Source organism: Tachysurus fulvidraco, chromosome 9, assembly GCF_022655615.1.
Source record: "Tachysurus fulvidraco isolate hzauxx_2018 chromosome 9, HZAU_PFXX_2.0, whole genome shotgun sequence".
Taxonomy (NCBI): domain Eukaryota; kingdom Metazoa; phylum Chordata; class Actinopteri; order Siluriformes; family Bagridae; genus Tachysurus; species Tachysurus fulvidraco.
Window position 1 is genome coordinate 12,758,156 of NC_062526.1, and position 24,213 is coordinate 12,782,368.

The 24,213-nt window shown below is 39.6% G+C and overlaps 1 protein-coding gene across 6 annotated transcripts in view; it reads right to left on the bottom strand.

Annotated features, from left to right (window-relative positions):
* The window catches only part of kiaa0825 (KIAA0825 ortholog), a 115,490-nt gene that overhangs the window by 87,413 nt on the left and 3,864 nt on the right, over nt 1–24,213 (bottom strand). For all 6 annotated transcript variants that reach the window (XM_027145593.2, XM_047818050.1, XM_027145592.2 and 3 more), the window contains exons 2-5: nt 22,574–22,721; nt 16,455–16,623; nt 14,888–15,533; nt 1,843–2,010 (exon numbers count right to left, since the gene is read on the bottom strand). In XM_027145593.2, coding sequence (XP_027001394.2) covers nt 1,843–2,010; nt 14,888–15,533; nt 16,455–16,623; nt 22,574–22,713 — 1,123 coding nt within the window. In that variant the 5' untranslated portion in view covers nt 22,714–22,721. The remainder of the gene's footprint in view (nt 1–1,842; nt 2,011–14,887; nt 15,534–16,454; nt 16,624–22,573; nt 22,722–24,213) is intronic.

Sequence of the window (24,213 nt, forward strand, 5' to 3'; positions counted from 1 at the left end):
TTATGGTCTGATGAGACAAATTTCACAAGGTTTAATCATTCCAGAATTCCAAAATATATGTTTGGTGCAAAAAAGAAAATCACATCACCAAATAAAGACCATGGTGGTGGCAGCATCATGCTTTAAAGCCTGCTTTTTTTCAGCCAAACTTGGGGATTTTCTCAAGGTGGAGGGAATCATGAATAGCTACAAATCCCAGTCGGTTTTAGTGCAAAAACTTCATATGTCTGATAGTAAGCTAAAGCTGAAAATAAATATCACAATTCAGCATGACAGTGACCGAAAGCATACATTCAAATCAATAAAAAAGATGATTTTTTGAATGACCAGGCCAGCGACCCTTCTTGGATCTGTGGGCTGACCTGCAGAGAGATGTGTACAAGAGATGCCCTTACAATTTGTAAGAGCAAGATGTGCCACGCTGACAGACTGTTACCCAAAAAGAATGAGTGGTATCATAAAATAAAAAGGTGATCAGTTTCAGTTTATGGATGTGTTTAAAGTATCGGTTTATGGGTGTGCATACTTATACAACCAGGTAATTCCATCTACAATGTTTGTTTTGTTTTTTTTAATTTTCCAGTTTATATTTTCTGATTGTTTTTCACTTATTTTCCACATTGATGGTGGAAAAAGTTCTGATATCATTATCATGGTTTCATTTTTTCATTCCATAACAAAACCCTGAAACTTTGACAGGGGTGTGTAGACCTTCTCTGTCCATTGTCAATATTGTTATACAATGGGTGGACAAATACACAATCGTCTATGACGCTCTGGTCTTTATATTTGAGTTGTCCACTTCATGATGCACCAGAGACCGGAAATGTCTTTAGTCACCCACAGGAAAAAAAAGCTACATTTATTGCAGAATCTGAGCTTTGTGTTCAGTCCACTGTGAGAGGTGGAGTTTATTTGAACCCCAGACCCTACAGCCATATAGGTGATAAACCACAGCCGGGTGGCGAGGAGGATAAGTTTGTGTGTGTGCGAGTAGGCAGCAAATTAAAAGTCCATGCATCAGGACCACATTTTTCTAATCAGACGCTTTGAATGTGAAACCCTGGGTGAGGCCATTTAGCTTAACGAGAATGAGGGGCTCGCTGGGCCGAATGAGGAAGGAAGCAGCCGGGGTGTCACTTTTTGACCTTTAAGCTCATCTGATGAATTTCTGGTAATTAAGTCATTTGATTGCCTGAATTAATGATTTGGATAACTGCCCTTTAAAGGCTGTTTACTTCTCTGTAAATTGAGGTCTTTTCTGCATGTCTTGTTTTTTAATGTAACCTTTATAGAAATTACTACATGCACCAGTCATTTTCATGGCAAGCCAAAAAAAAAAGAAGCTCTTAATTTTCATAGCAAGAGAAGCAAGGAGAAAGAGAGAAGAGAGAGAGAGAGAGAGAGAGAGAGAGAGAGAGAGAGAGAGAGAGAGAGAGAGAGAGAGAGAGAGAGAGAGAGAGAGAGAGATTGTAGAGGACATTCTGAGCACTGTATGGATAAAATATTTCAGGCAACACTGACATAAACAGCATCATATAACTGCTTGAAGCCAGACATTATTAAACTAAAAGCTTGGATGAACGCAGCTCTCAAAGATCACCTGAAAGTTTAGCATTGTGGTGCTAAAACTCTATGTTAAAAATATCTTACCAAACAGAGATCAGTAAAAGTAATTCATCCAGTCATTAAAAATATGTGATCTTATAATCAATCAAATGTTATTTCAAATCTTTAATCCCTTCATTAAATCTTATAGAGCAAAACATTTGTGTTCATGATATACTTACATTGGTGTTGTTTGTGTACTTCTGGGAGTAAATATGACATCCTAAACTGTACCTTTAACACCACTTGATTCTCCAGCACAGTTGAGGATGCCCAGCTCAGCTGCCAGATCTTCCACTTGGTTCTCCAGCTGCAGCATTGTGTAGGCCAGCTGGACCAGGCCTCTCAGCTGCTCCGAAGTCAGGGGAAAATGCTTGTTCATTTGGGGAGAACCTTGAGGAGCTGCAGTTGGACACAACATTAGAGGTCACTAAGAAACAGTTCATGTTGCATCCCTAAATATTTTTCAGTTTTTTTATTGAAACCTCACGAAAATGTCTTTACAGAACAATGCAATTTTTTTTAACAAACTTTGACAGTATTATAGAATTGCCACTGAAATATTTCCACATTTCACATGGTACATTTTACAGACATGGCACATTTCACATACACATTTAACATGGCACATTTTACAGACATCTATAAAATATAAACTGTCATTTGAAATGGGTTGGAATGGGTGGTTGGACGGTTGGAATGTTAGGTTGCTTTATTAGTTGTTTGATTGGATAGTTGCTTGAATGGATGAATAGGTGAATAGTTGGTTGGTTAGATGGTTGGTTGGTTGACAGAACGGTTGGTTGATCGCTTGGTTGGTTGGGAGTTTAGAATGTTTGTTTGTTTGGTTAATTGATTGAGACTTTCGTAGGTCATTTTTGTGTACATTTATATGTACACAAAAATGACCTACGAAAGTCTCAATCAATTCAATCAATCTCAATCAATTATTATTGATTGAGACTTTCGTAGGTCATTTTTGTGTACATTTATATGTACACAAAAATGACCTACGAAAGTCTCAATCAATTAACCAAACAAACAAACATTCTAAACTCCCAACCAACCAAGCGATCAACCAACCGTTCTGTCAACCAACCAACCATCTAACCAACCAACTATTCACCTATTCATCCATTCAAGCAACTATCCAATCAAACAACTAATAAAGCAACCTAACATTCCAACCGTCCAACCACCCATTCCAACCCACCAATAATTTTGTTCACCCCTCTTGTATAGATCCAGAAACATATAGAATCTATACATTCATGTAAGGCACAATAAATGTCTTCACATTACACGTAACATTAGACCTGAATAATAATAGAATAATAATGATGACAGCTTTTGAGTTTACAATAGTGATTCTGTAGATACGTGTTGCCAGATATGTCATCCTCTCATCACTAGAGTTTATCAGTGGTGGACCTTATATTCTTGAATCACTAAATGAGCTCATACAAATATTGTTCTCATGAAAAAAGAATATTTCAGCTTTTGACCACAACACCAGTGTACAATAGGAATCAACCATCCAAGAAATGTTTCAAAATTAAACTAAAAAAATAACTTTTATCCAAAGCAACGTACAATTAAAAAATGGTACAAGCCAAGCATCAGAGGTTAATATTAATGGTTTTGCTTAATCTGAGCAGTGACTTTGGCAGTCTTGGTATTTGGACTCAATCTTACCCCTTACAGACCCCCCAAACACACTGTTATTCACAGCTCCACACAGCTTCACCAGTTCCCTTAAATAATTCTCATTCAAAAAGCCTGTTCTAATGGCACAAACTTTTCTCAGCTCACCCGAAAATGACCCCTGTCTCTAATATTGCTTTTGCATCCCTGAGGCTGCCCATGCCATGACCCGGGGGATGTTCCGCATTAAAGCAGAAGAATGGGACTGGCGAGGACAGCCAAGCTGTTTCCTCCAAAGCTCAGGCAAACTCACTTTTTTGTATGTGCTTTTAAATGAGCTGTGCTAACAGAAAAGGCGTTGGGGATAAAGTCGGGCATTAACAGAAGTTAAAGTGGATAAGGGAGGCATTAAAAGAAGTGAAAAACTTGAGGATGATGAAGTGTGGTGAGGATTGAGAGGGGATGGGGGTAGGGAAGCAGACCCAATAACTGAAACATGATTGCCTCTGGATTCTAATGTCATTTTGTCACATTGTTAGACCAAATCTGACAATATGACAACATACTTATTCCCTTGTTCCCTTTGGTTTAATCAGGCATGCTGGGATAAGAGATAAGGGAGCTATAAATATCTTTATTTGTGTTTTTACCCCTCTCTGTCTCTTTTGCATGTCAGTCTGGGTGATTATTCTGCTGCAGAAGTTGAACCCAGCAGCTGTCTAGTGGGCACCTCGTTTGTTATTATATGTGTCTCTGTGTATGCATTTGTGTGTGTGGTGTGTGTGTGTGTGTGTGTCTGTGTGTGTGTGTGTGTGTGTAATCATCTCAGCTCTCCAGTGCTTTATTAATGGGTTCCAAAGGGACCAGAAGAAGCCGTGGAGCAGTGTATGGAAAAAGGTTGCATGAATGCATGGCGGGCTTCTCTAGCCCACCAGTACCATGAGCTACAAAATGAACCTCAACAATAACAACAGCGGAGCTCTGTCTGCTCCATTATCATACACATTGGCACACATATTGCATTATACATTGAATATGTGAAGGTTTATCCAGCTGCTTCACTTACTACATGTCCCCGAGTGAATTCATCAAGACGTAAAGGCAACGAGCTACAGCGGGTGAATGCAGTTTCCATCTAATGACGCATTTCATCTAAACAATGCTCAGCATCTCTGTAAAGCACTTAATAAAGCAGTATGTGCAGTGCCGTGGTCTGACTAACACACTGAATGCAGTCATAAATGGTAACACTAACGGCTTGGACACCATTTAAATTCTCTACTCTGATAACTGCACTGCTAAAGCTGTATAGTTGTATTAATATTTATTTATCTGAAACTGATGCTTTATCCAGTATACAGGTCAAGTACAGAGCTAAGCAGATGAGGTTTAAGAGCCTTACTCAACAATACAGTCTTCTATTTAGGTTCACAGATCTGTGGTTTTCCTACAGAATCGGTCTTATTTACACCTGATTTATTTAGTCCTGGAGTTTATGTTTCCCTACATACTGTATTAGCAGTGGATCATTGCTAGCCCATGTGCATTGTGTATCAAGGATACAGTATCTGGAGCAAGGATATTTTTTTATCTAAATCACAGTATTTTTTTTAAAGCAGGGTCATTCAACAGTTGATTTAAAGGTCACCGACGTTTTTTATTTATTTCATCTTTTCTCTTATCCAGATAAAGAAATTAAAAAGGAGAAAAAAATTACTTTTATAAATTTACTTGTTTAAATGTAACGCACTCCTCAATGTTTTGACACCGACTACCTGCACTGCACACACAAATCGAGGATGTGGGCCGGCTCTTGGTAGGAAATTTTTTCATTAAGCATATAAATTAGCTTGAAAGGATGCTAGACAATAGTTCCAGAATCAGAAAATTGCAGTGCAGCATAATGTAGTATAAAAAAATCTGTTATATAACTAATGCTAGCAAAACACACAGAAAATGAAGATGCTAGCTGGATTCTAACGTTTTATTTTTTTCAAGGCTATTAGATAATATGTTGGCCAAAGGCTTTCTTCATTTTTTTGAGGCCACAAACACATTATACAACATCACCAGAGACATTATCCAGAGCGGATACATACTGTGGCTACATAAAGTTGTTCTTACCAGGGGTTAAAGCATGACTTTCTACAGTGATTCTACACGATTTTCTACAGACTGTATTAACGAACATAATTGCTTTGTCATACTTTTGAGTGAAATTACACTAATTATAATAATATGAGGTGATTTTAGGACATGAATACTAGGCAAATTACACAGGGTTATGTAGTGTTATGTATACAGTGTTAATGCTGCTTATCTACAGGGGGAAAATACAAACGTATTAATAATGAATTAAGAATGGTACTAATAATTTCAGGGGGAAAAAATATATAACCACAGGATTAAATTTGTTTTGGCAATATTTTGGAGACAATGTTTAAACAGAAAAGGCTTTACAAAATGTTGATTAGATGAACTACCGCTTCATCAGTAATATGACAGAGAATAACACTCCTATTTATTAATCTTTTGTCTCTCTATTCTTTTGGCATATACGAATCCTTTTATGAAACCTGAATCCTTTCAGCCGTGTTCATTCCTGTATCTTTATAATGTATGTGTTTGGCTCGAGCTCCACCAGCCCTACCCTTGAGCTCAGGTCATCTGCCTTGTCGACACTAACTCACACTTAGCCCTGGCATCTCACCTTCATGTTTAATAGCCTGCTGTCATGCTGGCTTGTCTTGTTCTCACACAGCCATAGCCTTGCTATTTATTGGCTCATCCATTAATGGCTTATTAAACTAGCACTCTCATTGCTAACTCTAAGTAGCCTGTGTGGGAAAGGATGGCCCAGGCACTGGCGGCGTAATGGGGGTTATTACAACATGGTGATGGAGAGGAGGTGGCCACCGTGCCGAAAGCAGCCAGTCGTGTCATTTACGGTCAGCAAAGGGAAGACAAGCCAGTACCATGCCAGGGGTCAATAAAAGGGCAAGGCTCTAAGATAAAGTATAAAGAAAGCAGTGATATAAGTGCCAGGAGGAGATGGATTAGTGCGAGGTAGAAAAGATATGCTGTAAAAATTGCATTTTGATTCCATGAGCTACTAAGGAAAGTACTTGTCAAAATAAAAATATTAAAAATAAGAGATGTTCAAGTAGTCTGATGAAGTCTAACTCTAACGACCATCTGCGGATCCGTAATTTTCGGATCCGTTTTGAGCGTTAGATCCGTTAAAAAATTTGAACCGCATCTGATATGCCGACCGGACAGGTTTTTATTAAAACGACCGGCAGATGTTAGTGAGGAAAGAGTGACAAAAAAGGCAAAAACAAGTGAAGAGAAAAGCAATGAAGAAAATTAAGCAAAATTAATGTAAAGAAAACAGAAATTGTAGCAATTAAGTTCAGCTAAGTTAAGAGACTTTCAGTTAAGTTCGTTCATTTTAGTGAAGTTTAGTTAAGTTCCATTTAAGTGTAAAGTAGCATTAAGAGTGTACAGTAGCGAGTAAGTGAACAAAAGTGAAAGTGTAATTCCTCCTAACTCCTCCGCCTGTTTACTCCTCCCTCAACCTCCGTCCACATCTTCCGTAAAGTAAAAACAGTTTATTTTTTTAACATTCTCTTTTATTACTGTATGTTTTTATACAATATTTGTCATTTATAAACACAGGTACTGTACATTTTTCATATTCAAAACACAAACAAGAAAAGTGGAATTTTGCGAGCTGGAACGGATTAATGGGATTTCAATTCATTTAAATACGAGTAAGGTCACGGAACTAATTAAACTCGTACCTCAAGGTGTGTGTATATATATATATATATATATATATATATGTGTATATATATAAAGACATAATATAGTATACAGTATATACACAACACAATGTATAAAAGAAGAAAAAAGAGAGTATAGGTAAGTAGTTACGCTACCAGACATATTGCACACAAGTATTACTGCACGTTTTTAAAATTTCTGTTATTGCACGTGTTGTTTAAAATACTTTTGTACAAAACAGTAATCCAGTGTGTAATTATGGTGACTGGTTAACAACACAGTGGTGAAGTTCCTGCTTTACACAGATGATTTAGTTCTGCTGTCCCCATTACACCATTACACTAGAACCGGTTCATCCAGAGGACTGTTGTCGTAAATGGTACAAGTATGGTACAAGTAAGTAAACAATAAGTGTCATGGTCGTCTAGAAAAGAGTAAAAGACTAATCACATCATTTGTACATAAAATCATACCCTAAACTCCACACAACCCTGAGTGCTGAAGCTTTAACTCGGCCAGACAATAAGCAGAGCCTTCTACGCAATCAAATCCAAATTCCACAAAATATTAACACTGATTCAAATCTGGCTGTAACTATTGATTTAACAACCATGCTGATACATCAATACAACAGAAAATATGAGGACCATCGATCACTATAACAACTTGGACGGCAACTTGACTTCTCTAAATGTCTAGATTAGCAACAACTCAACACCGATCACCCAATAACACCTACAGACCTAAAAAAACAAAGAGAGGAAACAGAGACACTGTTTATCTAGAGCCATATTATTAAATATTACATTATAGAACACAGCATAGAACTCATCTCTCAGTACTGAGCAGAAACTGTGCTGAGTACTGAACAGCTGGCAACCATATTCAGAAAAGTTATTCTATGCTAATCTAACGTTAAATTTTATATATCTATAAACATTTATAAAACACAACATACCATCTTTTTATTTTAATGAATGTACTTTTTTTATTTTATTTTCTGTTTCTTTACATACCATGTGTGTGTGTGTGTGTGTGTGTGTGTGTGTGTGTGTGTGTGTGTGTGTGTGTGTGTGTGTGTGTGTGTGTGTGTGTGTGTGTCACATTGAGAGAGTGAAAGAGAAAGAGAAAGAGAAAGGGAGTGTGGGAGATTTATGGCATTAAAAATAGCACAAGAAAAGAGGGAGAGTGCAAAGGGGGGAAAAGAGAACAACATGGGGAGGGAAGGAAATCCCCAAACAGTTGTTATTGATTCCAGTGTTTACGGCCGGATAGTTTAGTACCGTTTACAAAACAGAACAGATGCAGTCAGTGAGCAAAAAGGTAAACAATTGCTGTGTGGCTGACTGCCAAATCCCCGGCCTGGTGTATTAAACTGGCGCTGAAGTGCTTTTCCCCTTTGGGTTGCACTTACTGCCACTTCATCTCCACACACTCACACCGCTGTGCTCTCCTTTCATTCACTATCACAGAAACACCTATACAAACACACACACACACACACACACACACACACACACACACACACACACACCAACATTGTGTTGTCTGGCTACACCATGTTCTGCTCAGACCCATGGGGCCTTGCTGTACCTAGCTGGCCCATTAGTGTGGTGAATTGCATGCGTCTGACACGGGTACTAAATGTAATTATTAAATGTCTTTCACCAAATGATGCCCTGTCTTTTGGGAAATAGGCAATCATGCAATAATTTAGCCAGTGATTTTATTTCCTTTCGTCCTCTGATACCCATTCGCTCTCGGTGGCTGGATCAGTCACACAGCAGTGTCATAGTGAGCAGTATACTGATAAACCAGAGCCACTGGAGAAATACTGGGAAACACTATACAAACACAGGGAACTTGGGAATTCGGCTTCAGCATTAACACCGCTGCACACCCAACTCTGGAAATGAGATGATCCTGGGATCAAGAAGCACTGAGACAAATGTTTGCATGATAAGAATCGGCAATTTATAAAACAGTTCATTCCAGTCAATTGGTTAAGTGGGATTCTTAAGTGGGGTTTAGTAAATACCACACTGATGTTTTACTACGTGTGTAGCTCCACTCGTCTGTGTTTTACAGTGTGTGAGCAATAGCACCAGTGGACATGGATACTGAATGGAACAGGAATACATTTCAAGAATATGGTTATTAATACAAGATACTACAGGTAGTTTTTGAATAGGTCTCCTGCTAAATCTATTGTAGTTAAGCGAATTTTATTGGACACATTATGACTATAACATGTCTTCTGTTAAACTGTAGCAACAGTCCACTACTTTTCTGCATGCATTTTTTTATCTGAAACAAGGTCATTTTTGAAAAACATTTTTGAGTAAGCTCCGCTTACTTACATAATGGCTTTGTATGTATGTGTGTGTGTCTATTATAGTTATTATTCTGATACATATGTTTTATCTTTATATTTATTCTACCTCTTGCAAAGCTTAATTATTTTATTCTGAAAATAGCATAAAAACAGTTTTAAATAAACTACATGATGTACCACTAAAATGACGAAATAAAGGATTTAATTGTAACATCATCCAAAGACTACATTTATGTTTTTAGGATAAAAATGTAAGCATATTAAATTAGATGAAACTTTTTTTCTTTTTAAAAATATATTTTGATTTTTATACGTGTATGAAGATCAGCAATCAATTTTGTGTCAAATATTGATTACCTTATATATAGTTAAAAAACAAATCAACTGTAGCTGTAATTAGTTGTCTAGAATGTTAGATAGCATTAACCTCACATTTAGGTTGAGTGAGATCACTTGAAAATGTTTACACCCAGATATAAACCACTACGACGTGTAAAATAATGAAGACAAATCTCAGGCTGAGGTGGTTGTTTGCCTTAAGTGAGCCACTTCCAGACAGACTGAGGGGAAAAAAAACAGGAAGTGTTCAGTCCAGGAGAGAAGACTGATCTGAGTAGGAGGGATACATTTATGTTAGGAGTATAACTACTAGTGTTCATGTTCTAGCCAAACATCACATAACAAAGGAAGGAAGAAAAAAAGAAAGAACGCTGACAAGTTTATCATCCAGTCGGATCAACGGCAGAATTCTCCGCTGACTCTGACTGACAGGACAACAAAGCCTGCTCAGCATGTCGGAGGCAAAGATCCACACAGATGCAGATGTTAACAGTGGCACCAGGGGAATCTGGCGGCTTCCATATCAAAGCTGGTTCTGCTTCTTCCTATCCTGCCCCTTTAGCACAGAAACACGGCTCTAGTGGCATGGAAAACAGAGAGAACGTACACGTACACACACACACACACACACACACACACACACACACACACACACACACACACACACACACACGCACACACACACGCACACACACACACACTCTTTGAACGCTGTGAGTTCGGCTTGTGCCCTTTGGGCAACGCTGTTGTTTTGCTGTTTCTGTTGTTGCTGAGGTCAAAAGGCCTGAATTTAGGGCCCTGAGCCTTAAGTCGACCTTTTCTACAAGCGGTTGAGGTTGAATTATTTGTCATGTGAATATTTGAGTTAAGGCTGATGTAGTCCACTCTAAAACACACAGCACTGCATCATTTGGATGAGCTGGAAATAAAGTAGAAAAAACAAACAAACATGATTCAGTGTGCTGTTAACCAAGGAAAAAATGATCAACAGCAAAGTGGGGGATATTTACTTCTCTTAGAAAGTGTTGATTAATTATTTCCATAGCAACACAATAAACAGTCTTGTAAGGTTGAATACTCTAAGTATGCAGTGTTAAAATGTGTGTAAATGCTGATAAGGTTTTATATTTTCTATAAATATACATTTATTTTTAGAAATGCGATGTAGCGGTAAAGCTGTTTCTTTTGAGTTTTCCAAATAAGAGAAACCTTGCAGTTTTTCAGCAACATGACAAGCTGCATTTTTAATTAACTTCAAGAGAAAGAAAAGAAGAGAGGCTGATGAGGGAATGACAGTTTATAGCTTCTATAAAATAAGTGGTAACAGGAGCTAATTTGTTCCTTGAATGTTTCACAAGATTAACTGTAACTACAAAATGGAGAAAATGTATGATGTGAGACTCTTTAATTAATAAAAAGTGTTACTGTCAGATGAATTGCTGTGGCTTTAGAGAAATAAAGCATTTTAGGACAAGCTGTTATTGTGAAATAATCGTCTTTGGGATGGATCCGGATGGTATTATCGCTCCTTCAGCATTGTTGATTGCTGTGCCGTTAACAACAACAACAAAAAAAAAATCAACCATTATCCAGTCTGTCTGTAATTAATCAGATTAAATAAATCATGCCGTCTTGACATAAAGAGTAGTCGGATATATTTGTGCATTAGCGAGATTAGATGTTTTTAGTCTAAAACTGACATATTTGAAACAAATAAATTAAATAAGTGCCCCAAAATCTGGTCATTACACCAGTACACACTTTCTGGCAAGCAAGTTCTAGCAGGAATGTATGCATCCACACCGCTCGAAAGTTTTTGCATAACCGGATATACATTCTCTTATAAAGTTCACTTTCTTCTTTGGTTTCTAATGTGATCGTGAATATATTTATTCATGAGACCCTCGGTCCTTGCATTGCCAGAAGCGCAGTCCACCTGGACCACAGCAGGGGTTGCCAGCTTTCCTGTGGTGTAATATCTGATGCTTCATCCTCGCCATAAAATGAAGGAGTGACAGTAAGAGAACTGGTGACAGTTTCCACCTCAATTTTCCAGTAATATAATCTTAATACAGTTTCTCCCCTTAAGGCCTGCATGCAGTGGTGAATTGACTTTTATTCCAATTGCACTATCCAAACCTGGAAATGCAAAATATTCTCCTGGTAAAATGCTAAATATTCTCCTGGTCAAAGCAGAAATGCCTGCCGATCTCAACCGGTATAAGCCAGACATGCTTTTTGATCTCCTCTTCCAGCTATTTTCCATTAGACAAACACTCAGTACCAAACAACTGGATAGACTCTGTAGCATGTTTTAATAAACTCAAGGCTTCTGCCTCCTGGAAAAAAAGAATACATGAGAACCTGAGGGCTCTACTGAAATTATACACTGTAAGACACATTGTGACATGAATTCTTCCCACTTCTCATTAAAACCACAAAAGTCTTGCGTTAGAGGATGTAAATAATCAATAGTCAGGACAGTAAACAATTCGGAGTGTAAGAGGAAAAGACTATCTAGGCACTATAATTGCATGAGTGTATGCACCGTCACCATCACAGTACGTTCAGTATCTTGTATAAACGTAGAAAGTGAGACTGAAACAATTTACTGAAGTGTAATTGAATATTAAACAACACTGTACAAGGGCCTGGGAGAGACTGCAGTGACATAAGCAATACGCACCAATGTGAGGGACTACTAGAGAGAAACGGCTGTAGTGCGCTCACAGGATAAGTGCTGACATGATAAGTGGGTTGTAATACTAATAAAATTCATGGGAAATAAACAGAACCTGGGTTATTTATGGGGTTAAAATATGATCTCAAAAAGACAAACCGAAAAAAAGGTACAAAGAAAACGATTTTTAGATCTTATAAAAGTCTAGAAGAAAAGTAAGGTTTGGTTAGAAAAAAAAAAAAATTCCAACCTCCAAAATCCATTATTAAAATATGGAAGGAATATGGTTCAACCATTACCATCAACCAAAAGTCTTTGAGCAGGTAAAGAGGGAATTAGTCAGAGAAGCGAGGACATTTATTTACATTTGTAATGTAGATCCCCCCCACTTCATTATCTATTGTGTGTTGGTTCATGACTTACTGTAATCCCAAAAAAGTCCAGGTCAAAAATTGTAGAATATTCAAGGGGGAGAATATTTATGAATACCTTATTAGTGCTGTTTACAATGTTTCTGTTAAAAATGCATTTCCTTAAACAGGGGGATACCAAGTTTGATATTAAACAGAAAAAGCACCTATTTCACCTGCAGGATTATGCATACACACACACACACACACACACACACACACACACACACACACACACACACACACACACACACACACACACATACGCACACACACACACAATCACTTGTGCCCCTCCTGCCCCCATCCATGTCTCTTGCAAATGCATTGAGGTGTGATGGTATGGCTTTAAAGTGCCCCATTGTTCCAGATCAGTCGAGCCGCACATCAGACTCTGCAGTCCAGTCTTCACCCCATTACTTCCAGGAAGAAGGGAAGAAAAAGGGGGTGAGAGGACATAAAGAAAGAAGGACGACCAGCAAAGCGATAGAGAAAAGATGAGCACAAAGGTCTCTGCCGTCCACATCTGATAAAAGAAGGAAGGAACACCCGTCTCTCCTTTTCAGATGCAGGGGGTTAAAAGAAGCTGCCATCTGAGTGCATGAAAAGCTGTTAAATGCTTCAGTGCCTTGACAGCATGGCATGTCAGGAAGTGCGCCGTTCTCCCCTGGGACCCTTGCCGAGCTGCTGCCTCATTCCCGGCTATGCTCCTGCCCGCAAAATGTGCTGAATGAATAAAAGCTTAATAATAACACCTTTGCACACACAGTCTGCAAAGTTCAAAAGGTTTTAAGAGCTGAATAAACAGAGAGAACATTTTTATGCACTTTTAGGACTGATTTCTCAATAACAGGGATGTTGCCTGGCGTTTGCTTGATTAGCATCAGGGTTAGAATACTACTTAATGCAGAAGGTAAATTATTAGAGCCTTTAAAAGAACTCTGCAATTGGTGTGATCACCAGTCAGCAAGTAGGTAAATGACTGTGAACAGCTCTCATTAAAATTCTCTAATAGTACAATAACAATTGTAGTCATTAAACAGTGCCTGAAGGCAGGTGTCATAATCTAGCGTTTACATTCAGCGTACAGTCACAAATGGCTACAGCCGAGGAAAGTGGCATAGTCGTACGCATGCATTACATGCTCGCTGCGTCCACATTAGTAGCTACTCCGCCTCTGGTGATTTATTTTAAGGATTGTTGGGCTGACGGTAGAACCTGAAGTGCTCGACCATTAAATGGTCCCAGTGATGTGGTAAAAGGGAATGGATTAAACAAAGAAAATGTTCTAGGGAGATAATATCTTTAAATTTCCTGAGTTTAAAAAGTGAAGATTAAAAAGATTGAAGGATTTCTAAGAGCAGGATGTTGTAACTATGTTAATTGCAAAGGACTTCCTACCTAAATAAACCAACCTAATTTGCTGAACTGAGTACAGTTTATTTAGGAATGGTGGGGCTAATTTCTAGGCCAGAAAAATTAGCTAGAAAGCTTCAAAAGGCATCTGGTCAAAACTAGAGGTGTGCATTAAACCTGGGATTTGATGGGAGGGAACAAAAAAATGCAGTCATTAACACCTGAACAAAGGCCCTTAATAAATGCCTGTTCTGGGTCGCGGTTTTAGTTAATCTATACCAAGTCTGTTTTTATATTAGGAAAATATTTTGTGCAGGTACAAATAAAAAGAATTAAAAACAAAAACTAACAGTCCCGACACTGTAGCTGAGACTGAGGTTCTGTGTACACATATACCATGCTGACACTGTTACTGTTTCTATCCTTTGTGTTTTTCTAACATTTCCATGAGCCTAAAGCTCTTCTGGTTTAGACCAAAAACATATTAAGGTTAGGTTTGAATACAGATACAAATGTTTGGAGCTAAATAGGTCCAGATAAAAAGGGCATTGTGTTACACCCATAAGAAACAAAGGTGCAAAAAAGGTTCTCTAAAAACAGAGCTCCCTAAAAAGACACTTATTTAGATTCTACAGAACCTAAATACAATTATCATGCTGTTTCACACTACACTTAGCACATAATACAGCAAATATCACACTTACAGAGAGAAGCAGGAAAGCCACTGACCTACTGATGCCTTCTTGCTTGAGCTCCTCATCCCCTTCCCTCCTTGTGTGCTATTGTCCTTCATCACCAACTCTACCTCCTTCTCCATTAGAAAGCCCAGCTCCTGTGCCAGCGTCCACAGGTAGGCCCGATTCACAAATCTCAGAATGCAATGTGGCTCAACTATGCCACTCAGGATGTGAATGTCCTCGCCCAGCATGGCACAGAAAGCAGGACAGACAGCCTGGAAGTCCACAGCCAACCTTTTAAATCCACTTTCTCCATCTAGACAGCGTGTCTGTTTTTCTTTGAGAAGCTCCAGGACCATTTTGCTCTGTAGAGCCTGATACTTCTCCAGAACCTCTGTTTCAGTGTAAAGGAAGCAGAGATGCTGCACAAGAAAGACAGTCCTTTGGGGGACTCCAGAGACTTCCATGGATAACCTGTCCAACAGGTGGCGCCGCAACAAGAGCCGGATGTCATACCAAGTTTCCTGTATGTACAGAGTGATGTCATCGTGTACAGAGCAAAGGGGTGTCAGAGAAGCCTGACTCTTTTCAGATAAAGAATCAGAGGTAGGGAAGGCAACCCCACATTGAGCAGAGATGTTCACCAACAGCTGGAGAACTGCCTCTGTGTAAGCCTCTTCCATCTTCAGTATGTGTAGCTATAAATGAAATTATGATATTCCGTGGATAAGGAATGTGGCAATGTGGAAACATGAGGTGGTAACTAGATGGTGGTAACTAATCTATAATCAGTAAATATCATAAGGATTTTGAGAACTGAATGAGTGAATAACTCTCTACCTGCTAGACTTACTGACTGACTGCCTGCATGACCGATTCACTGGGTGATGATCTGACTGACTTACTAACTTGCCCACTGCCTGCCTGTCTGACTGATTCAACAACTGACTCTTGCCTGAATGCTTGCCTGACTGCCTGTCTTACTGACTCACTGACTTACTAACTGACTCACGGACTGACTGCCTATCTGGTGATTGATCAGAGACTAACTGACTGACTCCTGCCTGTCTCACTGACTCAGTGATTGACTCACAGACTGTCTGATTGCCTGCCTGAACGTCTGCCTGCCCAAATGACTCTGTGATTGACTCACAGACCGACTGACTGCCTGTTTGTCTCACTGACAGTCTGATTCACAGACTGCCTGTCTGCCTGCCTCTGTGACTCAGTGATTGGCTTACTGAATGACTGACTGCCTGACTGTCTCACTGACTCAGTGATGGACTCACAGACTGACTCATTGCCTGCCAACTGTTTGGCTGTCTTACTGACTAAGTGATTGATTTACTGACTGTCTGATTGACTCACTAACTGACTGACTGACTCATTGATGTGACTGAATCACAGACTGACTGAGTCACTGACTCAATGTTTTGTGGACTCATCAAAATTATAAACTGTAGCATTACCTATAGTTAAATACAGGTTTTTTCATTCATTATTCACAATAGGTCTGAATTTAAACAGACTAATAATGCGATATAAGACAGATTAACTGCATATATTATAAGCTTTTATATGGTACAGTAGATTAGTTTGTATGTGATACAATGCATTACCAGCGCTTTGAGGAATTCCAGAAGCTCCTGGTGATCAGTAGAGACGGGTTTCAGCAATCTCAGATTGCTCTGACTGAACCAATTTAAACATTCTGTAGGACTGGGGATCTTCTCACCAGCACTGGACTCTCCAATTCTAGTCTGCAGTTCGCACAGGCTCTGCTCAATACTACACACACACACACACACACACACACACACACACACACACACACACACACACACACACACACTTACAGTTAAATCGCAGGGTTGGCATGTCATCCCCCAGCTGTTCAACCTACAACCCTGATCGAGACCCATCAGCCCTAATGAACATGGACATCAATATATTTGCACTGGGATATGTGTGTGTGTGTGTGTGTGTGTGTGTGTGTGTGTGTGTGTGTGTGTGTGTTCAGTAGTCTGATGCAGACTAGCAATAAAATGGCACGTCTCTTTCATCATCCCAGCACAAGCAGAACTTCACCATAATCATGTATAAGCACTTCTGTCTCCTCTGTATATGATAAATTAGACATGACATTTTCTCCAAATCTGTCTGTCTCTCTCACATCTCGCACACACACACACACACACGCACACAAACACACTCCATTACAATGCATCATGTGTCTGTGAGAGAGAACAGTCTCCAAGCACCACCTGACTTGAGGCCTATAAACACTCAGCTGTAAACACTAAGTGATACAAAAGGCCAGATGCCTTGCAATGGCAAGACATTAAATACCATTTCAAAGTGGCACATTTTTATTTCGCAAGAAAACACAGCAAACATAAAGTGCTGTTAATTTTAACGGTGTGCACACACAGTAAACTCGGTGAACGACGTGCATGTGTTGCATCGCTGGGTCTTTTTCCTACTTTAATTTTGCTCTAAGCCAGAAGTGCCAACAGGAACCCAGCAAATGTGGCTCATTTTGCTGTAAAGAGGAAATATGTATGAGGACGGGACATGACAGTGAGGACAGACTGTGCTGGAACAGTGATTCTCCCTGTTCTGGCCTTTAATGATGGCCCGAAGCTCGCAGTAAAATCACTCCAACTAACAGCCAACATAAACCGCCTGTTTCACGAATGAAGATGCTGCCTACAAATTTGCACATGCAGCCAATCTTTTTTTCTTTACCTGATAATAAGACTTTTACCAAGTTTTTATACTATTTACTGAATGGCATTTACTTCCAACTACATATATCTAAAAATATATATATATATATATATATATATATATATATATATATATATATATATATATATATATATATATATATATATATTATATATATATATAAGGGCTAGATTAAAACAATTTGGTCTAAGCAAAGAACTATATGACAAGGCTCTTATTTAAACTTTATTAGTCTTAATCACTTAATCGGAGTCGTCTATCTAAAACATAAAGCCCGACACATGGACTAAGTCAGTTTACTGTTTCTCGTAAAGTAGGATTTGTGCTTGGTTCCACCGGAGGACTTTTACTCTAACAGCCGGGTGGAAATGAGGATCCATCTGTGCCACCATCTAGCCCTACTGCTCCATAAAACCTCCCCACTCCCATTCGCAAACATCCTCAAACATCACTATGGCTGTCCGTCTGAGAGAGAGAGACACACACACACTCGCACGTCTGGGTAAGCAGCAAGTTCTGAGTCGGAGTTGCAGGTGGCCTGGGGCCAGCACACACTCAGTGCCCCGGCTCGTTCTGGGCACCCAGGAGGGTTGGCATCACTCTGAGGGCAGAGCTCTATAGTGACACTACACAGGTACCTGGAGGACTCAATTAGAAGCAGTTGATGGGGTTTGGGAGAGGTTATAACAGAGGAAAGCAGCAATGAATACAGATGAGCTTCAAACATGCTGTAATAGAACTTATGCTCCGATAAGATTGTGGGAAAATTAATAATGTTGGTTTTTAAACTTCTCAAAAGCTATGTTTATATTTAAATGCATAAAAAAGAATGAGTTTTCAATGTCTGGGCAAATATTTATTACATCAGACAACTTACAGACAACAATACATCATACATCATACCATCATAGGAATAATGTTTTGCATAACGTTTGAATAGTACATTTAAACTTCTTATAATACATTTAAATAATGCACTAGAATAATTTCAATATATTTATTGCTGAATGGAATATTTCAACATTAAAAATACAGTTTGAATCTGGCTACAACAACTCAAATATGTAACGAGTAACACAGGATGATTGTGCTGTTGTATAAAAATGAAAGCCACCAGGGCGGCTGTCGTACGGCCCCATGTGGAACATCCATGAGACAAATTAACTTCTGTTATTGCTTACATTAATGTAGTTATAAACTAATCCATCCTGAAGACTTCCCCATGCCCTGGGAAGCTACAAAGCTCTGCGACTGCCCCTTGAGTCTCCTTTCACAAATGTTAAATAAATGTTTCATAAAAACAAACGTCAGCACACAAATGATTGTATGTTTTTGTTGTTAAACACCACTTTTTTACTAGGATCCACCATTCACTAACATCCACCATACAAGCCCATCTGTATGAGCTGTTACTATGGAATCAAAAATGCATGACAATGAGTGCATTAATATCGAATATATCTTTTGTGTTATGGCTGCAGCTACTGTCCGAGCCGTGCACTTTCAAATAATGATACACACCTGCTGACCAATCAGATTTGAGAATTTAACAGAAGTATAACATATTATGAGGATGTCCTGCTGTTCAATTCCTTGGACCAAATGATGTAACTAAAAAATATTTTCTGGCAGAAATTTCAATCCCATTCAGCGTTATTGCAGCGCTGAGCATAAAAGAGTCAGAAATCAGACAGGATTGATATGAGAATTAATACATATAATTAACATTAAATACATGTGAAATAAAAATAGATCAACAATAGTAATAAAAATAATAAAACAGGTTTCATAGACTCTCTCACATGACAAAATGTGTGTTAGTTTTTCAGTCAGTTATTGTATTAACTATTCAATTATTGAATTAACTTGATGGATTTCTGTTTTCTTTTCAGCTTTTTTTTTTTATTTTTTATCTGCACATCATAAAAAACTGATTTTTATGGGAATGAAACACCTGAATGGATAACACTCAAGAATTCTAACAATTAATCCACTTTCTCTCCTTTTCTATAGGACACACTATAGTCGGATTTTCAGTTTGATTAAGTGCGTGCGGGATGCCAGAGGTTCCATGTCACCCGTGTCTATGACCTCCACTACAGAGGAAAGCTAACGACCCCCAGATCAATCGACTGCCCTATAGGATTAACGCTGTGGCTTTTTTAGACCGAGAGGGCGAGAGAAAGAGGCTCAGAAAAACAAGCAAACAAGGAAGTTGGACAATACCTTTACAGACACATGTAATAAAGTACTTGATGGAGCCAGATTCAGAAACAGAAGCCACAAAAGCAGAGGAAGTCGAGGAGCGCTAAAGGAAAAAGGATGAGGAGAGGCATTTCTTCTAAGCCCTGTCTTATGCTTTTTTTTTTCCTCTGTCCACATGTCAATCATGCTCCCTGAGTCTGTAATGGTTTTTCGTCTCCGAGCAGAGCAGACATGACTAGCTGGTAAGGAGGAAAAGAGAGATAGAGATAGATAGATAGAGAGAGAGAGAGGAGAGAGAGAGAGAGAGAGAGAGAGAGAGGGAGAGAGAGAGAGAGAGAGGGAGAGAGAGAGAGAGGCAATGGCAGTCTTTCATTAGGCATGATGGCGTGTTTCACAGCTCCCTGCCTTACAGAAACCCAATCCTCTGATTAGTCAGCGCTTTGACATTATCTTAAGTTCCTTGTCAAAATTAATTTGGTGTGGGTGGGCCGCGGGCCTGTCGCGCTCCAGGAGGCAGAGCAAAAGAGGAGGTGGGAAGGAGGAAGGAGTGAGGGAAAGGAAGAGATCCCTTTCAAATAAGCCCCAGCTTCAGTGAGCACCTAGCCATGTGGCCAGGAAACAAATAGCCTATCTGAATGCTATCAAAGAGCCCTTCTTTCCCCACAGAGTCAAGCAGAAACGTGTAAGCGGATCCCGTCCACTCCAAATCTGGCGTACTTAGTATCGTCCAGCGCCAGGCACCATGGCTTATTTGTCAGGATAAAACACCATGTCCGTGCACACACACACACACACACACACACACACACACACACACACACACACACACACACACACACACACACACACACTTCTACGAGGAGACTGTGAGAAATGTCATGGTGCTGTAGGTATCTATTGGAAGTCGTTTCCAGAGCTGGTGTAACATGGCGCCTAGCCTCCTTGGCTGACACTTCATTATGGCTCCTCTCGTTGCCGGTGGCTTCACTTGGCGTCCGAGTTGATGAAACCTAATGGATAACAGCGTTTCAATTTGAGAGAGCTAGGGCTGTTCGGCGGCCTATCTTAATCTACTTCAATTATGGCACAAATCTCGAACATCCTGGTGCTGGCCAGCTACGGTGACCCATAAATAGTCTGGAGCTCAGCATGAAAGTGGGAAGCATGTTCGTGTCTTCTTCTTCTTTTCTCTCTCTGCTCTCTTTCTTCCATGAACCGGTGCTGTTTATTGAATTAGCTGGGCCACATGGGAGATCCACTCTTGTGGAGGTCATGGAGATACTGTTGTCATGTCCAAACCAATGGATTTGTGTTGCTTCATCTAGTTCCTCTCTCTTTCTGTCTCTTCTGTCTTCTTTCTTCGCTGTGCTTCTCCATTATTTGGGTCTTGTCTTGTCTTGTCAGGTCTCACTTCTCACCACAAGAACAAAATAACCCTTTAATGCAGAGAGAAGATGAAAAACCACCCAGTCTTGGGTAATAGTCCTTGAATTACCCAGCCAAGCGTTTTCGTTTCACGACGTAGAATCTTTGATTATTACTTGTCCATCCGGAGCACAGAGTGCAGACCAGACAAAGCGAGATGAGATGTTGGTGGTAATGGAGGAAGCTTTGTTCACATACTACACTGCCTGACACAGGGTCTACATCCTACAAGCTACAGAAAGGATTAAAATAAAAAAAAGCTCGGACAAATTATTCCAGATTGGATAGGCCTGCTATCATGACTTGAGGGTAGGAGACACTGAGGAAGTGCAAGGGAGCAGAGGAAGTGGAAAACCAAACAAAAATGTGTGTGCCTGGTCTGGTCAAAACTAGCTATGTCCTCCAAAAGTTATCTCTGAACATGAGATTCATCTGGTGCATGATGCATGAAAAGCCAGAGAATAAAAACATCCTTTATTTAGGGAGCTCTCTTCAGTATGTCCTTCACTCAAAACAAAGCATCCATGTCTAATAAAGAGAGCTCTTTATCAGAGCATGGGGAGAGAGAGAGAGAGAGAGAGAGAGAGAGAGAGAGAGAGAGAGAGAGAGAGAGAGAGAGGCACAGATCCAGGAGTACATTCAAAGCATGTGTTTGAGTTTATTGATTTCAGGTGAAGTGGCGTGCTTTTCATCAAGTCTCAATTAATCATCTAGTCTCAATGTTATAGTATTTTAGATATTCTAGGATGAGAACAGATGTAGATGTAACACGTTACAACAAATGTAGGCTGGAGTCTAAAGCAAGAAGAGGGTTCTTTCAAACACAAAAAGGCCATTGAATATACACAGCAGATATTTTGCGGTGTGAGAGAGAGAGAGAGAGAGAGAGAGAGAGAGAGAGAGAGAGAGAGAGAGAGAGAGAGAGAGCCCTTGGGCTGTGCATTGAGCAAACAGATGTAAAACAATACGAAATCAAATGAAAACAAAAGCAGAGATTCGGTGCAGTTTGTGTGACGTGCAAACTCAGAGCAAAGACGTTTAAGTTCAAATCAATATTCTAATACAGTGCTGAGAGGATTTAGATTTTTTTTTCTAAAGTGTTGCTCAAGGACAGGAACTTTGTGTGCCTGTGTGTGTGTGTGTGTGTGTGTGTGTGTGTGTGTGTGTGTGTGTGTGTTTGCATAAGTATGGATTGAACAAGACAACTTGAACCTGTGTGCCGTGTCATGCATTGGACCTTGAGGTGAAGGAAGGAGAGCCAGACCCTGAGGCCACTGAACTAAAAGGGAAAGTTCAAGTTTTGCTTTTAAGCAAACAGACAGATTGAAGCGGACACGTGACTGCCTGAGCCGCTGACCTGCAGGAGTTGAGTTTCAGCTTCTCCTCTGTTTCACGGATCAGGACCTGGAGGTCCGCATCACCCAACACATTCAGCATGCTCGGCACAGGCAGCTCCACGAAAGCATGGTCATGTGGAGAGTCACCCTGCCGCTCCATTCCTCTGCCTGCGGAAAGAAGGAAGAAAAATATTCCACCTCAAACACATAAAAGCATCTCTTTTCAAAGAAAGAATCTCCACAAAGCGTACACATGCCCTAGGGGGAAGGTCCATTGTAGGATAAAGCGAAATATTCTTCTTGAAAGTTTTGCTGTGGAAGACATGTCTTTAGACTTCAGATGCACATTTTAACCATTGTGAGCGGCCATGTTTTTAAGAAAGGCAAATCACAAGCATGTATTAATGATCTTATTTCCATAATCCTGTGCACACTTACAGATTTTGAGGGGAAAAAACATGGAATTGATAATGATGGCAAAATATTTGGAATGGAGTCTCCAGTGTCAAAGCTTAGTACTAGTCAAAGTGAAGACTAGAACTTTATGTTTTCAGACACAGGAAATAAAAGCTTATTTGAAGAGAAAGAAGAAATGATTGGTTATGGCTGCTGTAATGTAAGTAGTAAAAGGAACGGACATCCTCGTTGTTGATCATTTTCTTAAAACTTCAAACCCTGTTCAGTGTTAATCCTCACACAGCTGAGCATTGTACAGTGTACAGTGTGTGATCTTATTATTACTGAAATGCTGGTAAGTGACTTCTAAGAAGGAAAAAAAAAACCTTGTCAAAAAATTATTAGAAGTCTATTATTATACTTTTAATAAGTGATTAAAAATATCTGAAGACAGCCAGGTTTGCATATGATCATTTCTTTCACCTTCACATTAGCCTACATCTCACTGCATTGACGTAATCAGACTAGTGCCGGGATATTTACATCAACATTCTTGGATGTAAGCAGTTAGATAATCAGTTAATAAAATAGGTGCATTTACATTTTTGCTGGCTAAAGTGGACTGTAGGTTTCCTATATCTAAGGTCATACTGTGTTAAGAAGAAAAAGGAAGAAGCCTTTATTTTGTCTGACATATACATTACAGCAAAGTGAAATGTTTTCCTTCGCATATCCCAACTTGTTAGGTAGAGGATCAGCCATGATACAGCACATTGGAGCACAGAGGATTATGGGTCTTGCTCAAGGGCCCAAGAGAGGCTTAAACCTATGACCAGAATTCTTTGTTACAAAACCATGTGTACTGTATGTTATGTGTGCATCCATTTTTGGTATGGCTTGTCCTACACAGGGTCACGTGGAACCTGAGGGGTTCATGGCACAAGGCAGGTGACACACTGAACAAGGTGCCGACAGGGTGAACACATTACAGACAGTTTAGAGAGTCAACCAGCCTACAACACATGTCTGTAGACTGGGAGAGGAAACCGGAGTAACCTCTGAAGCACAGGGAGAACATGCAGTCTCTGCACACACATACACAGGGCAGAGGCAGGAATCAAACCCACAACCCTGAATATCCATGTGTGGTAAATATGCTGGATTCAGAGATCAAGTCACTTTTATTGTCACATCACCACAACACATGTGCCATGGTGAGTGAAATTTAAATCTAATCAGAAAAGTAACCTTTTACATGTTTCTG